At 34.6% G+C, this 17,843-nt stretch overlaps 1 protein-coding gene across 1 annotated transcript in view; it reads left to right on the top strand.

Moving 5' to 3' along the window:
- The first annotated feature begins 1,117 nt into the window (after positions 1 to 1,117).
- FIGN (fidgetin, microtubule severing factor) overlaps positions 1,118 to 17,843 on the top strand; it is a 69,995-nt gene continuing 53,269 nt past the window's right edge. Inside the window, exons 1-2 of the mRNA XM_053472321.1 lie at positions 1,118 to 1,711; positions 2,326 to 2,499. Coding sequence (XP_053328296.1) covers positions 2,478 to 2,499 — 22 coding nt within the window. The 5' untranslated portion in view covers positions 1,118 to 1,711; positions 2,326 to 2,477. The remainder of the gene's footprint in view (positions 1,712 to 2,325; positions 2,500 to 17,843) is intronic.

Below are 17,843 nucleotides of genomic sequence, written 5' to 3'. Positions count from 1 at the left end.
CACTCATTTTGACAATTGGTTTCAAAACATCAACATTTTAAAGATGTTTCTACTAAAACAACAAAGGGATTACCTACTCTTAAACATACAATCTCTTCCTATCATAATTCTTCAGATTAAGCAAATTAGCAAAAAATCAAGAAACTAGTCAATTTACTTTTCCTGGCCTATCTCTTAGGAAGTAGATTCTGGGATGACCTTCTTGTAAAATGCTGTGTAATCTGGTGGATTGTTGGTATCACTAAAACCCTTGTTTAAATAACACAAGGCAAGCAACGTTATCACATGAGATATGATCTGATTTATTTGTAACTTGAGATAACAGCACTCACCCTACAACAGCAGCTGTACTCTAGAAAGTCAAGATGCCTGCCCCACGTAAACCTGATTTACAGGTTTTAATCATAAACACCACATTCTCTTTAATGGCACCCATCGCAATATCTAATAGGGTAACTATAATTGTAATTTTACCTCTATGAGTGCCATGTCAATCAGTGTGTTACCCCTCTGGCACTCACATGGTAAATCATTTTGGCAGACAATGAGTGTCAATTTGATAACCTAAAACCACTGCTGCTGCAGAGCTTCTTGTCAATCCCAGCTTCCTCAGAACTAACAGAACTGCTGCAATCAACAGCAAGGGTTTCAAATGAAGTTCTGCAGCAGCAAGGGGCACGTTCTATTTCACAAAAGAATATTGCTTCCCCTCCACAGTGAAATTGCATGGACCGGCACTGCTTGCTAATGGCTTGACCACTGAGCCAGCAGAAATCATATGATCCCTTACAAAAACAACTTGCCCCATCTTCCCATATTTACTGCAGGAAAGAAAGAGACAGGGGTAGGAGAGGGAGAGACAGAGAGAGAGATATTAAAGAGAAAGGAGAGAGAGAGAGAGAGATGAGAGAGAGATTAAAGAGAAAGGGGAGAGAGAGAGATATTAAAGAGAAAGGAGAGAGAGGGAGAGAGAGATTAAAGAGAAAGGAGAGAGAGAGGGAGAAAGAAAGAGAGAGAGAGAGAGAGAGAGAGAGAGAGAGAGAGAGTCTGAAGCCATCAATCAATACTGCTGTAAGCACCCCCTGCTGCATGTTGCCTGCCTCCTGTATATCTGCTGCCAGCAGTCTTTTCTCTCCCAGTAAATGGAGATCACAGGGAGAAATCCAGATATTCCCTCTCCCTGCACAATACACTGGCTGTGATAAATAGAGCTATAGCTGTGTGAGATGCAATGTGTGTGTGTGTGCATTAGCAGAAAAGAAGGAAGTGCTTCCAGACCATGCATACCCCAGGCAGTGCTGGAGAGAGGGGTAGGGACAAGGGGAGTGACCACATCACATTCATCAGACGCTAGCCTGATGATTCCACCAGTCCAACCCCCACCTACAAGGAAAACAAGATTGCCATTCTGCTGAAGGTCTATTCCAGAAACCAAAATTAAAACTTCAACCCTTTTTTTTTCTTCTTATTCTCAATTTCTTCATCTGCAATTGTTTCTTTTTTTTATATAAAAAAAATAAGGATCTGCAAGAAAAAAAAAAAACATTCCAGATTGTAGAGCAAGTGCCCTCCTTGCATTACAGCATGTGCATATAACTATCTGCTTTGAATCATGAACTGATGCCTTCACTTGAAGCGATCGCTCATTCATCAGCTAACACAGCAAATCGATGTTACTATCACCTATTGGAATCTTGTGCCAGGCATCCAGGTAAGTGCTGACTTCTGCTACCCTCCTCTCGAGGAGCTGCTACCGTTTCGACTCTAGACACATTGTAAATATTGACTTTATCTTAAATATAAATATTTATTATGTTATGAAAACAGACCATATGGTGCAGTGTTCCATGTCATTCTGTATCATTGCAGTATTCTATTCTCTCTGTGTTCTAACAGCTACAGCTTTTACACAGGGGTTGGTACCTATGGGCACCGACTTTAATCAACTTGTAATATGAATTTTAATACTACAAGAAAAAGCAGGTCTTGGGCTCAAATGTGACAACTAAGTTGCAAGTGACTCCAAAGTACACAGTATATCATTGCCACGAAAGTTGATCACTGGGATCTTCTTGTGATCTGCTAAAATGGGGGGGGGGGTCAGTATGCCTGGTTTACTGTTGCCTGTCATCAGGGGTATGGGGGTGATAATATTTAATCTAGTGATTGAATTACTATTCCCTTTGGAGATCTTGTTAGTTTCAATAGGACTGAAATTGACATAGACTTACACTGCATTTTTCCCCACTCCCCCCCCTCTTCTTTCCTTGTGATCTGAGATCTTTTTTGTTGATGTTGCTTTCTCCCTTAATTATATGCATGTAGGTTAAATGAATACCTGAAGAAAAAGGGCCTACATTTCAAGGCAGTGACATTTGATAGCTGAGTGGAAAAGTGACTTTAATGAAAAGCAACCCTTGGAATTCCTGCTTGTGAAAAATCCAAAATCTGCTTTTTTTGTGTGCTGCCTGCAAGCAATGATCAGCAGCAGTGTCTATGGTAGGTTAGTTTTTGGAATCTTTGTATGACTGTAATATAGTAATGACTCTTAAATTGCAAATGGAAAACTATTTAAGAACCAAGAGTGTTTAAAATCCAGGGATCTGTGTTATTAAGCGATAATAAATTGGTTGTTCTTTAATTTGTACACAAACTATTTTAATCTTTCGACTTTGACAACTTTTGCATCACAACTAAAATGTTAAAATAGAAGAAATTTGAGCTGTGCAGAAATAGTTAAAATCCTAGAATTATAATATGTTGGCTGCAGTAATTGGGCTAATATGCTATTTTTTTAAAAAAAAATCATGTTTTTTTCCCCTCTCTCGGTTCAGTTTAATTCTAACAATATAATTGGCAATTGTTTGCATAATACAAAAATACTTGCTGATCGATTGCTTACTGATTTGCTTGTCAAAGGTTATTTTTGAATGCTGCTTTCTTTTGATGTGTTTTATTAGCACTTTTTAATTGTAGTTTATAAGAATATAGGAACTGACATTTCTAACCTTATTTTCTTTTTTCTCACTGCCTATTCTCCACCTCTCTATACCAAAGGTCAGAGGAGATGGAGCACAGAGGATTTAAGGAGATTTTTGTTTTAGTAATTTACAGCATTCAGTTTGTGGGAAAATAAAATACAGGATAATAATGATAATAAAACCTAATTAACTTAGGACAGTATAAAACAAAATCTGCTTGTGGGGTTGAAGTATTAAGCTAAAGATGAGAAGTTGTCCAATTCTTTAATTATTGGTTTTATTTTTAATGTTGATTATAAAATAAAAAGAAGAAATTCAGTAAGCAGTGTTAGAATGCCTGTAAATATTTCTTGTTAATTCATAAGAGGCTATAAATGCACACTTGATTGCCTCTTGCATTTGTAACTTGTTGACTTGGATAAATCAATAAATAGACTGTTTATTTTGTATGCACGTAATCTGCACTGGGAAATGTTTTGTTGAGAGCAAACCTTTTCCCGGAGCTGTTGAAGCGAAATTTGATTGCCAGATGGAAGACTTTCCTCTGTGATCTTGAAGCTGTAATATATATCCACAGCAGATTGGGCTTCTGTTGGTGATGGGGAGGATATTACGTTAAAAAAAAATTAAAATCAGGGCAAATGACATTGTGGAATGGGTTAGTATTTGGTGCCCCTTGGACGGGAACATTTTACATTTTGGTAAATAAACACCCTCTTTTTATATTTTGCAAAAAATAAGTTTCACTTTTTTTGTAACCATATGGTTAACATTTACAGATGCAGCTGTCAGCATAAGCTTTTTTTTTTTTAAATGTATATATATTGCACTCTTTGGTTGACCATGCATTTTAACAATAATAGTCAAAAATACACATCATTCTTTCTAATATATTTAGGATTAAGGAAACTGAAGTTTCCCAAGGGTAAACAATTGTTGGAAAATGGACTGCAGGTTTGGTATTTTGTTTTGGGTGGAAAAGCAAGCAATTGAGGACTGTTTAAGACTCATGCCTGCTCTGCTGTTGCAAATTAAAAGTGTGTTGTGGTCAGGAAATGAAAGCTACAGTGTGTCTTTTGAACAAGTCGTTTATCAAGAGAAACATCTATCAAGCTGCGACTTGTCACTGTGATCCTCTAAAACTTGGCTCTAATGTGGACACCGCTTTGATGTTTTAATCCTAAATTTATAAAACAAGTTAAGAAAACACAATAAGGAATCTGTGTGATATGTTTAGAAAAGTATTTAACAGAAAGCACGCTGTGATTTACAACACAAGACAAAGTACAAAACTTTGAGAACATTTTTTAAGGCTTTTTTTGCTCAATTTTTTTTTTAATCTGAGCATATGGTGTGTTTTGTATATATTGGTTCAGTGTTTGCCTATAGATATGTCATGTTTGTTTGTGATTTACGCCATGCGTCATGTTAAGACCTTGTGTGTTTTTTATTTTATGTAAACAGTGATTTTTTTGTAATCACTGTCAGGTTTAATATTTTTTTTAGCTTTACGTAGTAGGTAGAGAGAAAATATTTAATTGCATTCATAGTTTTTTTTTAATTATTGGGATTGTATTTTGTGTGATATAAAGAAGTGTAGCAGAAGCTTTTGTTTTACATTTAAATAGCTGTGAAACAGGCAAATTATGAGCCATTTATCAAAAGGGCAAGCAGTGGCACAAATTAAAACCACATTTTGTACTGATTGTCTTAAATACACAGAACTTGTTAGTAGTCCCTGCTTATTATAGCGTCCAAACCTAAATTGCTTTGCAGTAGGCTTGCAAAGGGTATATGAGGCAAGGGCAGGAGCTAATTCTTTGCAACTTTAACTTTAGAGTTTTATTTATTTGTTGGTGGCTGTCTTTAAAACAACAAACAACATATAGGAGAATTGTTATCCTGTAATAAAATTGTAAAATAGGATAATGGTTATTGTGTGTATGTTAATGACAATGGAAATGCATCTGGAATAGGAGCAAGGAAACAAAAGTAATAAAATATAATGTATTTTAGTTTTACCTTTTTTAAATTCTACCTATATATATATATATATATATATATATATATATAGCTATATACATATATATATATGTGTGTGTGTGTATGTATATATATATATATATATATATATATATATATGTATATATATATATATATATATATATGTATATATATATATATGTATATATATATATATATATATATATATATATATATATATATATATATATATATATATACTTTGAGCCACACTTTTTGGACTATGTGATAATATGAAATAAAAACTAATTTAGAATTAAGGCCTTTAATGTTAGATGTCGAAGGTGTGTTATAACATGTACATAAAGTTGGTTCTATTAACATGATATTTATTATTATTATTATTTCTTGATTTATAAAGCTCCATCGTATTCGCCGTGCTGTATAATGGGTAAACAGGGCATAACAAATAGTATATAACATAATAATTTTCACTTACAGAAACAAAAGATAAGGAGGGCCCTGCTCGAAGGAGCTTACAATCTAGAAGATCCGCTATTATTTTAACAGTTGGAATCTCTTTGTCTCCTAAAACAGAGCCCTGCACGCAGTTCAGAAGTTGTCTGAACTATAATGATGACATCAGTTTTGTACCTATATGTGTATGTGATGAGTATTGATGGCTAAAAAAAACCCTTATTTCTAAACGCCTTTTTGTCTCCAATAGTTGAGATTTCTTGTTCTTTGAGATCCCTCTTGACTGTTGAACTCGTTTTGACCACAGCTCTTGCTAGGGACCTGCATGTGTTTGTATTTTAAATTTTAGTGGAAGAAAAATTCTGGTCTGTCAGATTCAATTAGTACCAAGTAATTCCTGCGGAGTTGGAGAAAATGATTGATCTTGCCGCATTCCTAATCAACAATTATCAGCTAATCAACATAACCCAGAAACAGTCTCCATCACAAAACACAATTTATTTATTTCTATTTTTTTCATCTATTCTCTCTTTGAGGGTTTGTCGCCTTCTCTTCTAACCTTTTAACCATTTAAGCGTTGTATTTAACATACTCTGACATCCGAAGTGTTAAAAATCAAGTTGGTGTGTGATCACTTGTACAATTTCTTTAGGCTAAGGAGAAGTTAAGAGGATAAACTTTGCATAACATTCCCTGGGGGACCTTCCTTAGATTGCAATCCTTATTTTTGTAGGCTGGGAGAATATTAACCATTTTGTTGCCGGTTGGGTTTGAACCACATACACAATAAGTGTAGTTAGCGGTAGATTGTGGAATAATTACAAGGATAATGTAAAGATCTATTGATTTTTGGAGGTTGAAGGTGGATTGGTAAAGAATTGTAACCTCCATCAGATACTATGGAAAGACATTAAGGCCCAGTACAGTTCTGATTAGCAAGAGCGAAATAAGACATTAATAATTAATCCATCTGAACATTGCCTTTCCAGAGTTACTCACAAACTATTTTAAAATTGAAAAGAGATTTTCTACAGCATTTGAAATAATGTCTCCTTTTATAAAAATATATTATAATAAAAACTTCACACATTCCTACATAGCATATTCCCAGTTCATATCACTCTCTATTGCACATAGCGGATGCATTTATTTCTTTCATTTAAAAAATATTTTTCAATAAAATACTACGTGAGATTTTCACATTTTAATAGTAAATGACAGTTTTACGAGTTTACAAATGACATGCAGAAATTGATTAAAGGTTGCCTTGAATCCACTGGCTATGAAGCAATTTGTAAAATGATACCCAAGATGCTCATTCATAAAATGCACGCTTAAATTCCACACATTTCTGACCATTTTGATCGGTATGCACGAAGAATTAAATGAATAGAACTGAATAAAAATCAGAATTTTATGTTACCTAATAAAAATAAAAAAAATAATGAAAAACAATACATTGTTTGAGTGTAAAAAATATGACACAAGAATTTATTTTAAGAAGAAATTAAAGTTAAAATATTTAAAAAAAATCTAATATTTTGGATGGATCAAAATCATCCATATAGTATGTTTACCAAAAAATGTTATCCTTTTTTTCCACATGCCCATCAGCAAGTGTTTACTTTTATTTAATGTTATTCTTTAAAGGTGTGCATTTGCGTTTTTTTTTCCCCAAATTGTGCCAGACGAGCGTTTACATAACAGTCATATAACCTTAATGTATGGGAAAAAGGAAAGGCAAATGTTATTTATTTCCATAATATATTCGGTGTGCTAATTTATATAATGCAAACTGTCCTATTTACTGGTAGAAGGAAGGTAACATTAATATACCGCTAATTGCTGCCATGGATTTGCGAACTGACGTGACCTAAATAAAACTAAAGTTGAGGAATTCCGGTTTCGGTTTAAATGAATCTTAAGTCTTTGATTACACTTAAAATATATTTTACTTTTACGTCCAAATTTAAGTAAAGATCCTAAAGTAGATTTATTTGTTTTTATGCAAAACGATAAAATGATTTTTTTATGAAACGCCTGTCCTAATAGTGCTCGAGTCTAATTTCCTGCAATTAGAAAACGCTAATATGAAAATGTGCACTAATTACTTCAGTATGAACACGGTGGCTGCTGCCAGAGACTTTTGAGAAATCTCATCTCCAAATAGCAGTGGATATTAACTTAAGTTCACAACAAGACACAAACTGCTTGTAATTCTTTGTTTTTTGTTTAGCTTGAACAATGGGGTTTTTTTTTTTCTTTTTTTTTTTTTTTGACACTGCACTCTATAAAAGAATCATTCTGAAGTATAGGATTTGACACATAATGGGAGTCGGATGGTAGACGTCTTTAGTGCCAGCATGTTTACCCCTGTCATGGGTTTTAATCCGTTATGACATAAAGGGGGGGGGGAGGGTTTTCTGGTCTGCTGGAGATGAAAGGGTTAACTGTGTTAATTGTTTGCAACTGTTAGTAACTTGCTTTGAACGCGTGATTTATTTTATATATACATCCAATAAACAAACCCCCCCCACTGCTAAAAATGATCTCTCTACAAAGACAACAACAGAATACTAGGTCAACCTAGCACTAAAAATCATATTATTATGATATCATTATTTAATGATTTCCCGGTATTTAGTGCCATCATATTCTGCAGTGATATACACCGAATAATGTTTTTTTTACAATACCTACTAAAAGAATTATTTGGTATCAAATGAAAAGATTTGGGGGTTTTTTGGCTTAAAAAAATGTTTCTTCTTATACCAAATGCATTTTTCTTTTAACAGATTTTAAGGTTTTGCTCAATAATGGATTGGAAAGGCCAGTTTTTTTGCCTTATTGTGTGCGGTGACTGCTTTGAAAGTTGCTCTGAATATTTCATAAGGAAAATACTTCTGCATGATACCTGTTTGTGGGAAGGAGGTTAAATGGTGTCACTTGCAGAAGATCTTGAATGACTTCATTTAACCCCATCCAGACAGATCCGAGACTATATTGCATAATAAAATATTAACAAAGCATATTTCATGTATGGCAGCACAGTTGCGGATAATGTACAGATGGACTTGAATTCCTAAACATCTAATTTCTGAGAATTTGTTGACTCGTCTCCCCAATTATGTTTTTCATACGGTTTTCTTGCCTGTGTTACATTAAGGAGACTCTCGATATAAAAACAGAACCTTTTTACGTTATTGGAAATAAGTACTCGTGCTTTCAGATGCGATGACTATAGTGTTTTGCATTTATCTTTTATTATTATTGTTATTTAAAAGGGCAATTCCTAAGTGCTGTTCTAGTGAACTGATGCCACCAATGTCTTGTTTAAGGCATTACATCTGTGCAAGTGTTTTGACTCCTTTCTGACATCTCTAAGTGTTGTTTAACAATATTTTACGTTGATTTATCGACCTGGGATATTGGTTTAGTCTCGATTGATATAACTACGACTCTTACAAGTGTATTAGATTTAGGCATGGACTATTGAAAACTCAAGGGAATTATCCTGTTAATTCTATCAGTCTGATGGAATTTTTTTTAAAACTTCTTTACCCCTCTCCATCCACCAAAGTGCAGAAATTGCCCACCCATGATTAAAACTTTTTTCATGTTTTTCATTTTAAAGAAAAGAGGAAAATTGATGAAATGTTATCATACATTGTCGTATTAAGGGTCAGCAGTGGATGTGTTTGGTATATGACATATTTCATAGCAAAGTCATGTAATAGATATTATTTTAACTAATAGAAAATCCAGCATTGTTTCGTTGACTGGTTGTTGTTATTATATTGTTTTTATAAAGTATTCTGGTGATGTTATTTTTATAAAATGTAGAGCTGGCTTCTATGCAGTTATTATCCACTTTATAAATATCAAGTAACCATGAAGTAATAATGTAGGCGTTAAAAAAAATACTGTTTTTTGAATTGACAAAGCGTGTATCTTTGAATATCGGTTTATGTTAAATGGCCTATGCTCCTGACTAGTGAGTTATAACTAAAATAATATTAGGCTTCTCTGTTCCCCGTCTGGTATTCACTTAGAATGAAACTCCTTGGATTTTGGATCTTTTAGTTTTTTTTATCATGGTGGTTGAAGTTTGGAATACTCATTGGAAACTATAGTCATCAGAACACCAAAAACACCCTTACACCAATTTTACTTTTTAAACTACAGCTCCCATGATTCACAGCCAAAATGTCATCGGCCTATCGCCAATGACATTTTGGGTGGTGAATCCTGGGAGCTGAATTTTTTTTTAAAAAAAGCTATAAGGTTCATGAGAACTGTGGGTGTTACATTTCAAATAGCTGGAATGTTAATAGATAGCTTTTATTGTATTTTTTTTAAGTATATTGTAGATGGCGTGTAAGCATGAAAATCCCTATTGTCAAAGAAGTACCCCCTGTTTTGTTAATGTGTTACAACACATGCCAGTGTATTGTATATTTCATGTAATACGAGTCGCAGATTATAATATTATTATTTATTGATTTATATTTCAGTTTGATGTGTTGTTTTAACGGCTTGTAGTTTTTACCAGTTGGCACCTACCTACAATAAGCACTTTATCTATAGATCTGAAGATATTTCACATTTCGTCCTTCTTTCTTTCTAATGAGGGTCGCCTTTAATTTTTCTGCAGTCCCGTATGTCGGGGAAGTAGTGTAATTGTCTTTGTCGGATTTCTATCTCTTGCCTCCCTGTGCTTCTCACCACAAACCATTTGCTAGCCACAGCCCAGTAATAACAGTCAACCGACGTTATATTTGGATTTATTAAGCATAAAGCAAGATTTTTGTTTTCAGATTTTTTTTTGGAATTGATCAAATACTAGTTATTCTCCTGCTTTTGTCATGTTTGTAAATATATGTCAAACAAGCGAAGTGTACACTTTTCTGGTTCATTCATTCGGAAGTCCTGCTTTAGCAAAGTGCAATTGAGATATCTGTTAATTTATTTTAATATGACAACATAAAGCCCCCCAAACCCAACTCTGAAAACCCAAATGCTGTGCTTTTCAAATGTAACCTTTCTGAGTTTTGTGAAATGGACTCTGCAAGTTTAACTCTTAAATTATGGAAAAATTTGACAGCGAAGGACATTTTAACAGTCAGTGGCTGTGAATTTCCCATCTTTTCCCTGGTTCCTCCATGTCCTAATGCCATTCGCTTCTGAAAATGTTTTATTTTGATACTTTCCCTATATATGATATATTTCCCTTCTGATTATGAAGCAAAAGTTAAACGTCTATCCCTTGGCGCATGTAGGATTCATATAGCTTGTAGATTTTACAGAAACCTCGCTCTTTCCCCCCAATACTTTAACAGACTATTGGTATCAGAAAATGCTATTTAAATAAAGCAGCCATTTCAAGAAATATACGGGTAGGTCCAACAAGAAGATATATATGAATGCACTTGTAGGTTCACCATTTATTTTCAAAAGCTATTTTTGACATCACTCAAGGAAGGCTTCTCCATGAGCAGCCAAATCAAAAGAGCTTAGAAATGTAACTAGATTCTTTTATGTCCTTTGGAAACTCAGATGCTTACAAGATTGTTTCACGGAACAGAAAGAATTCAGCCCACGTTTAATCTTCTGTTGCTGTATGCAGTGTGTAGGAATGTGAGAAAAAGCCTTCATAACACAACGCTTGTACAACTGAATGACAAATCATGATAAACAATCTAACACATCTGTAATCATGCAGCGGATACCTATTTAATTGCTACAGAGTATATGAATGAATGAGATGCCAGACATAAGATCGTTGATTAAAAAAAAATATATTTTTGAAATATTGAATAATTAAAAAAACCTTATATACCGCTAATGGTAGAAATTTGGAGAGAATAAATAATTATGCACAAAGATAATCCTTAGGTTAATGACCCTTTAAATATAAAATAGACTGCGAGTAGACCTATTGATAAGAGAATCCCTTTTTGACTCAACAAGTCAACAAATATAGCGTTTTACCAAGTTTTTATTTTTTGCCAGGCGGTGAAGTACCGTTCATCCCCTTGGTACACAAAGTGTGAAGTCACATTTTCAATGTATGTGTAAATACTGTGCGTGTTTAGCATGTTTATTTATTTTTTGGCCTTTTGTTTAGACTTTTTGTACAAACATGAACTTTTTCTTTTGTGTAAAAGGTCAGGTTTTTATACGTGTTACTTATTGAGCCGTCTTAATATTTTTTTTTAATGTTTCTTTTTTTTTTTTTGCACGTATGGGAAAAAATAAATAAAGTATAAAACAAAAATAACAGGTGGTTCAAATGCCAAAAGGCAACTTAACAGGAGTTCTTTTTCAGTTCTGGAATCCTTGTCCACTACAATGAGGCAATTAACAGCAAAAAATCTCAGTAGGGAAAATTCCACCCCGAGGCTATTTAGTTGATGGAAACAATTTGGCTTCTTAGTCCGAAATCGTCAAGAACAATTTTCTCCCTTCTATTTATTTTTTTTTACCTTTAACGGCTATCCCTTAAAAAAAAATCCTTTTGTTTTGGGAAGTTTTTGATTGCAGAAAGAAAGCATTGCTGACATGCAGAGTCTTCATCTTTATTATTAGAATAAGGATTCATTTATCTTTATGATGCTGTCCTTCTCTTAAGGTTAAATTTAGGTGATGAACAAAATTCTTGCACGAATCAGTACAACTGGTTTTTTTTTTAACAAAACGTTAACGTCTCCATGACGACTGAAATGCTTTGAAGTGTTTGTTCTATCTGTACCTTATCTCTTGTGATAACACTGTTTGTAAACTCTTATATGCGTGGAGATTGTTCATCAAAGAAAGATTTTTCTGTTTGACTAATGATGGAAATGTAATTTGTTTAGGTGGAAAGAACAATTATCAGTTCATATGTTGCACATTTGACAATTCGCAGACTATGGCGCAACGTTATCTAGTAGCGTTCTCATTATGCTCATGGGTCGATTACGGAACATACTTTAAAATAATGCTTACATTGCTTACTGCTTGAGACGGTAATGCCCTAAAGTACGAACAAAGCAAATTTTGTCCCAAAACCAATGATTTTTGTTGCGTGATGTGAAATCAGTCATCTTGTTAATGAAGTTGACACTTGAGATACATTACAGAGCTTTGTTACTATATTTCTACAACTACTGAGTTCCGTATGTATAGAGAAAAAAATGCTTATATTATATAGGTCGAATAATAATTAAGCCTTCAAGTTTTGAATGAAAGTTTTAATATCACTTTTTTAAATCAATATTGAGATGTTAATTCAATCACCGTAGAAGATGCAGTTAAAAGGGATAATTAAATATAAAGAAGGCGCTCACGTTGACACGGCGCAGATGTGTTTTTACATACTTTGAACATATGTTAAAGAAAGTGTTATTGGTGCTAAGATATAGCTGGGAACCTTGTATCACATTTAAAGGTGCTATTCTACTTAGACAAAATACGAACTGACATCTCTAGCACGCTATGCAAATAAACCCGAGCAGATCTGTCATTTTTTATATCCTCTGAAGGTTTGATCATGTGAAAGTAAGACAGAAACTTTTAAGAAGCTTTTTCCATTTCTATGGCAACAACCTATCAGTTCCTGCTTCTCCTTCACATTACAATTTGGGGTCATAAATGTGCGGAATTTTCTGTTTGATTAATTATTTCTTCGAAGGGTTTCAGCATTCAGCTGTATGGGGAATAAGGTTTTTTTTAACGCCTAGAATTCTAAAAGTGTTAATTTCAGAAGAATAGGTGGAATGGCAGCTTTGAGTAGACGGCGATTAGATGCAACCTTCGGTAAATTCTTTGGCTTGTGTCTGTATAGCCTCCTGGACTGTGTATTTTCAGGTCTGGCTTTCGTTACATAGCTAGCGTGGCTCATTAATGATTAAATGGCTCGCGAGTCATTATCAGAAAGTAAACCAGTGGGAGTTAATTTCTTTCAAAATATAATGTAGTGTCTAAATTTTCAATATGCTTCTAGTAATATTCCACATTAACTGCGCTTATAAATAATATTTGTTGGAGTAAAACATCCATTTATTTCTTACATAATCATTAGATGAGATATAAAGGTTTTTGCAAATGGAACTACAAATCTAAGCTAAATATTCTTATAGACTTTGGAGACAGCTTTCCTGGCATTCGGTGTCCTTCCCATTACATTTCAAACACTGTAGGCCTTTATTTAAACTTTTGATTATTAGCATTATTAGCAACATTCAAATTCTACCCAGTAGTTAAATGAAAGGCAATAGTGAGGTTTACTTACCAAACTTTGAGCTGTAGGTGAATTGTAGCTAAGTATGCAGAGAGATATATATATTTCCTGAGAGAGAAAGGTGCCGATTCATCTGTATTATCCTGGCCTCTATCCTGGCCTCTTGGCAGAGCCATGAGGACAGCCTCTTCCTTATTCCAATCGGGGGAGAGGGTGTGGGCAGAGGCTCGACTCTTTTGTGGAAGTGCTCCTGGAGGCCTGGTTAACTGAGAAGAAAGAAGACAGACAGAAGAAGACAGAAGGGCAAGAAGAGGGAAGAAGAAACAAGACAAGTAGGCGAGCTATGGAAAAAGAAGACAGGGACATGGAAGAGGTCAGCAGAGAAGGAAGGCATTAAGAGAGAGAGCATGAGAGAAAGTAAAAGAGAGTGTGAGAAAAAAGTGAACGAATGAGAGAGCATGAATGAGGGTAATTCACAACAAATTTCATTTCTGAATGGAAAAAGCCCTCCACATTTCGTCCAAACTGAAAGAGCAAGAAACAAAATTTGTTGTCTGAAAAATGTTTTTTGGTCCATTTGCCGAAGTCTCCTACCATCTATATGGCCATGAAAACTGGGGTTTCGAATACACTGGTGCTGTTCTAGAATAAAATCTTTTGTTGCGCGACCATAAGATGTCTGCAGAAACTAAATATGTCGAACAGTTCATGCAAGAGTACATTATCAATGCGGAGTGTCATCAGTGTGTCGGGTTAAGTTAATGATGAGGAAGTGGTGACCTGGTAAGAAATATTATAAGATCATGATCTCAAAAGTTGGTAAGTATGATTACAATATAGTTTGGAAATTACATGTTTCATATTTGAGGGACAATGCTAGTCTACAATCCATTGCTAAAAAGAGTGATATAAGACATATGTCATTTGGTGGCAATTATATTTGTCAATAAATCAATAATTCTTGATTCTAAACCTGTTACCTAAATTCTAAACCTATTACCTCATGTACCTTGCACCCATAGCACTATATGCGTACTTCAACTGCTCTGGTTACCTGTTCTGCATTACAAGTTTGTCTGTGGTGGAAAAAACTTATGAAACTGTCACCCTCCCCCCCAAAATTTTAAAAAAACTACATTAAAAACTACATTTTCTACATTAGGCTGAAAAATAAATGTTCTACCTATGTTCTTAACATATTATAACACACTTGAACAGTTTTTGTTCGGGATGATAATAATAGATTTCATCCAACCTGCAGAGGAAACCGGTATGCTGGGGTCAGCCGGGTCACACATCTTACCCTCCTACTGTCCTATTTTCTGCACCAATTATGACAACATGCTATGATTTCAAAAAGGCAGAATGAACAGCCAATCGGGAGGACTAGCTCTAGTAAATTATACGTTCCAAGAAAAATTACTTAAATTCTATTGAACAATTAACAAAGAAAAACAAAAACACTCAACACACCACCTGCTGAAAAATGTAAACAGAAATTTAGCATCCTGTTGAAAATATAATTATATTTTTTTATTATCTGGCTTGCACCTTTCAAAATATTTAATATATTTCATTAATTATGGAGTAGCTGCCATAGATTCACAATTTATTGTACAATTAAATGTACGACAGTAATCAAAATTTTCTGTTTAAATCGCTCAATTAAATTGGTTGAAGTTTTAAAATATCTTAAAAAAAAATATAAAGAATTTACATGTTAAATAATTACTGGTTAGCTGGGCGGTGCTGGAGAAACAATAATAATTACCAATTCCAAGCAACATAAGTGAAACCCAGTATTTTCCTTTCTTCTTTTGAAAGAATTTAATGTGCATTCCAAGCATTGCAGATGTTTTCTAGAACAAATGAAACCTGCATTGATGTCATTCATTTGCTTTAATCTTCTGTGTTGGTATCTTATTGTGTAAAGGTGTAGAATACTCAGCAGTAATCACTTTAAGATGAGGGCGAACGCTAAATCTGTTTCCAATAATAACAGTTATTTGAATGGGTTGAAGCTGTCGTTCGGAGTCATGTAGACTTTTAAGAGCCAGATGTAAAAATTGGTATTTATTGAGTGTCAGTGATCATAAGATGTTTGATTCTTTGGTGGCTAAGAGTTTTAGCATATTGTTGATGGAATAGTAGTCAGAATTCTTAAGAGTAGGCTAAGTACCTTTATCCTGATGTCGCTGTATTATGAGAGAACTCTTGAGTTGTCAGAGCTATTGGAGTTGTTATTCTTTTATGTTTTATTGTGTGCGGGAATCACTGTTTTCAAACCTTCCAGAAGTGGCTGAAGATATTGTTATTTTGACCCATACCTTAGCTATACTGTTATACCGTGTTCTTCATTGCTCCTAAAACCTCTTTCATGCCATACAATTAAAATGCCTTAAAGCAGCTTGCCCCATGCTGTTCCATGGTCTAAATGATTAGACGAAGTTAAGATAGCTGGTCCTATTAGAGTGATCATAGCGGCCATTTTTTAAGGGACACATACATTTCACATGTTGTGGCGGGTACATGGTAAGTGTTACCCCTGAAAAAGGTAAGAAGTATAAACTTGCAGAAGGGAATCAGTTACTTCCCCTTTTTGCATGTGAAAATTGAATGTGCCCCTAAAAAAATAGCCAATAATGGCAACCCTACTAAAGAAGTGATAGCAGCCATGGAAGCAGCCATCCTCCCGCCACATTAAGTTTCCAAAAGGGGAGGCAGGAGCTCTGCCACATAACAGGGTGTCTGATCGCCTCTTGTAAGGCTGGGCAAAAGGGAGGCCTCTCCAACTGGCCATTGTGGAGGACTGTGCTGAGTGGATATGACATCATAACTTGACACCCAGAAGTAAGGAGAGTGGTGCGGAAGGGATGGCGCCAACCTGGGTTCAGGCTGCCTTTTTCCTTAGATCTAAACTTCCTGAACTAAACCGCATACCTCCAAACCATTTACAATGTTTAATAAACAGAATACACCATCCAATGTTTACAGTATTACATTTATGATAATGAACCAGAGGTGCTTTGCAAAAAATACGCATTTTGGGGTAGCAAATGGAGCATTGTTCAGCCCTGTTTATGCGTACGGTTGCCGTCCATAATAATTTTGTTTTTCGCTAGGCTTGCACGGGAAGCTAAATGCCTACAAACCCTTTGGAGAAATAAAACTAATAAAAAATACACCATTGAAATCAATAGGAAAATGAATACTTTTATCACTTGCTATTTATCAGATGAATGTACGATAATCTGTGTATGTGAATTGTGAGTGTACTTTTAACATAATTTATTTTGTGATGTTTACTCCTGTGTAAAGCCTGAACATAAGCAACATAAGTGCGAACTTAGTAAGGATTGATGCCTCTATAAACCTCTGGCTTATAAAAGCAATTTTTCTGCTAAACAGAAAGCAGAGATAAGCATTGCTGTTGTAGGTGAAGTGGTTTCTGCAGAGAGATTGGGATATAGCACCAGCCTTAGGCTGGGAGAACTAGAACACATTTACAAAGCGTAAGACTCTTTTCCCAAAAGGAAAGAATAAAGAATTGCGCTGTTCTATTTTACTCGAATTTTCACCAATTTTAAAAGAACCTTTTGCCCATAATAATACTTAGCAGGGGAAAAAAGCACGAAATAAAAATGCGAGGGCACAATGAAGTCAAATTTTCAGATAAATAGGAAGAAATGTACAATCGGATACAGAGCGTTCCTTTCTCTGTACTCTACATGTGGTTATAATTAGCTGACAATTGTATTTATTTTATGTTCCTTAAGTGTGGTTTATATTGTCAACATATTGGAAGATAAAGCTATCAGTGGTTAATCTGAGGCCGGTTAATGAGATATATACAGTATCGGAGTGGCAGTAAGGTTAACCATGGGGCACTATTAGCTACTGGCCCACTGAGCATATGCCCAGTCCATGCATGCTGGTAACATGTAAAGAGTCACCATAGACAGGTAATTGGCTTGTTTATTGGATTAAACCTGATGTCGTTTGGCCAGTGAAGACACAAGTTATATTCTACAATTTAGTATTCATATTGTACCCCATTATACAGTGCTACAGAACATGATGGTGCTATATAACACAATTCATAATAATTATGATTATTTAATATCTGTACTTCGCACAAAGCATTATGTGTGGATTTAGTATTTTATAGATATATAGAATCA

The sequence above is a fragment of the Spea bombifrons genome, chromosome 7 (genome assembly GCF_027358695.1).
Source record: "Spea bombifrons isolate aSpeBom1 chromosome 7, aSpeBom1.2.pri, whole genome shotgun sequence".
NCBI lineage: Eukaryota > Metazoa > Chordata > Amphibia > Anura > Pelobatidae > Spea > Spea bombifrons.
The sequence above is the reverse complement of the archived record's forward strand: the minus strand, read 5'-3'. Positions and strand labels throughout refer to the sequence as shown.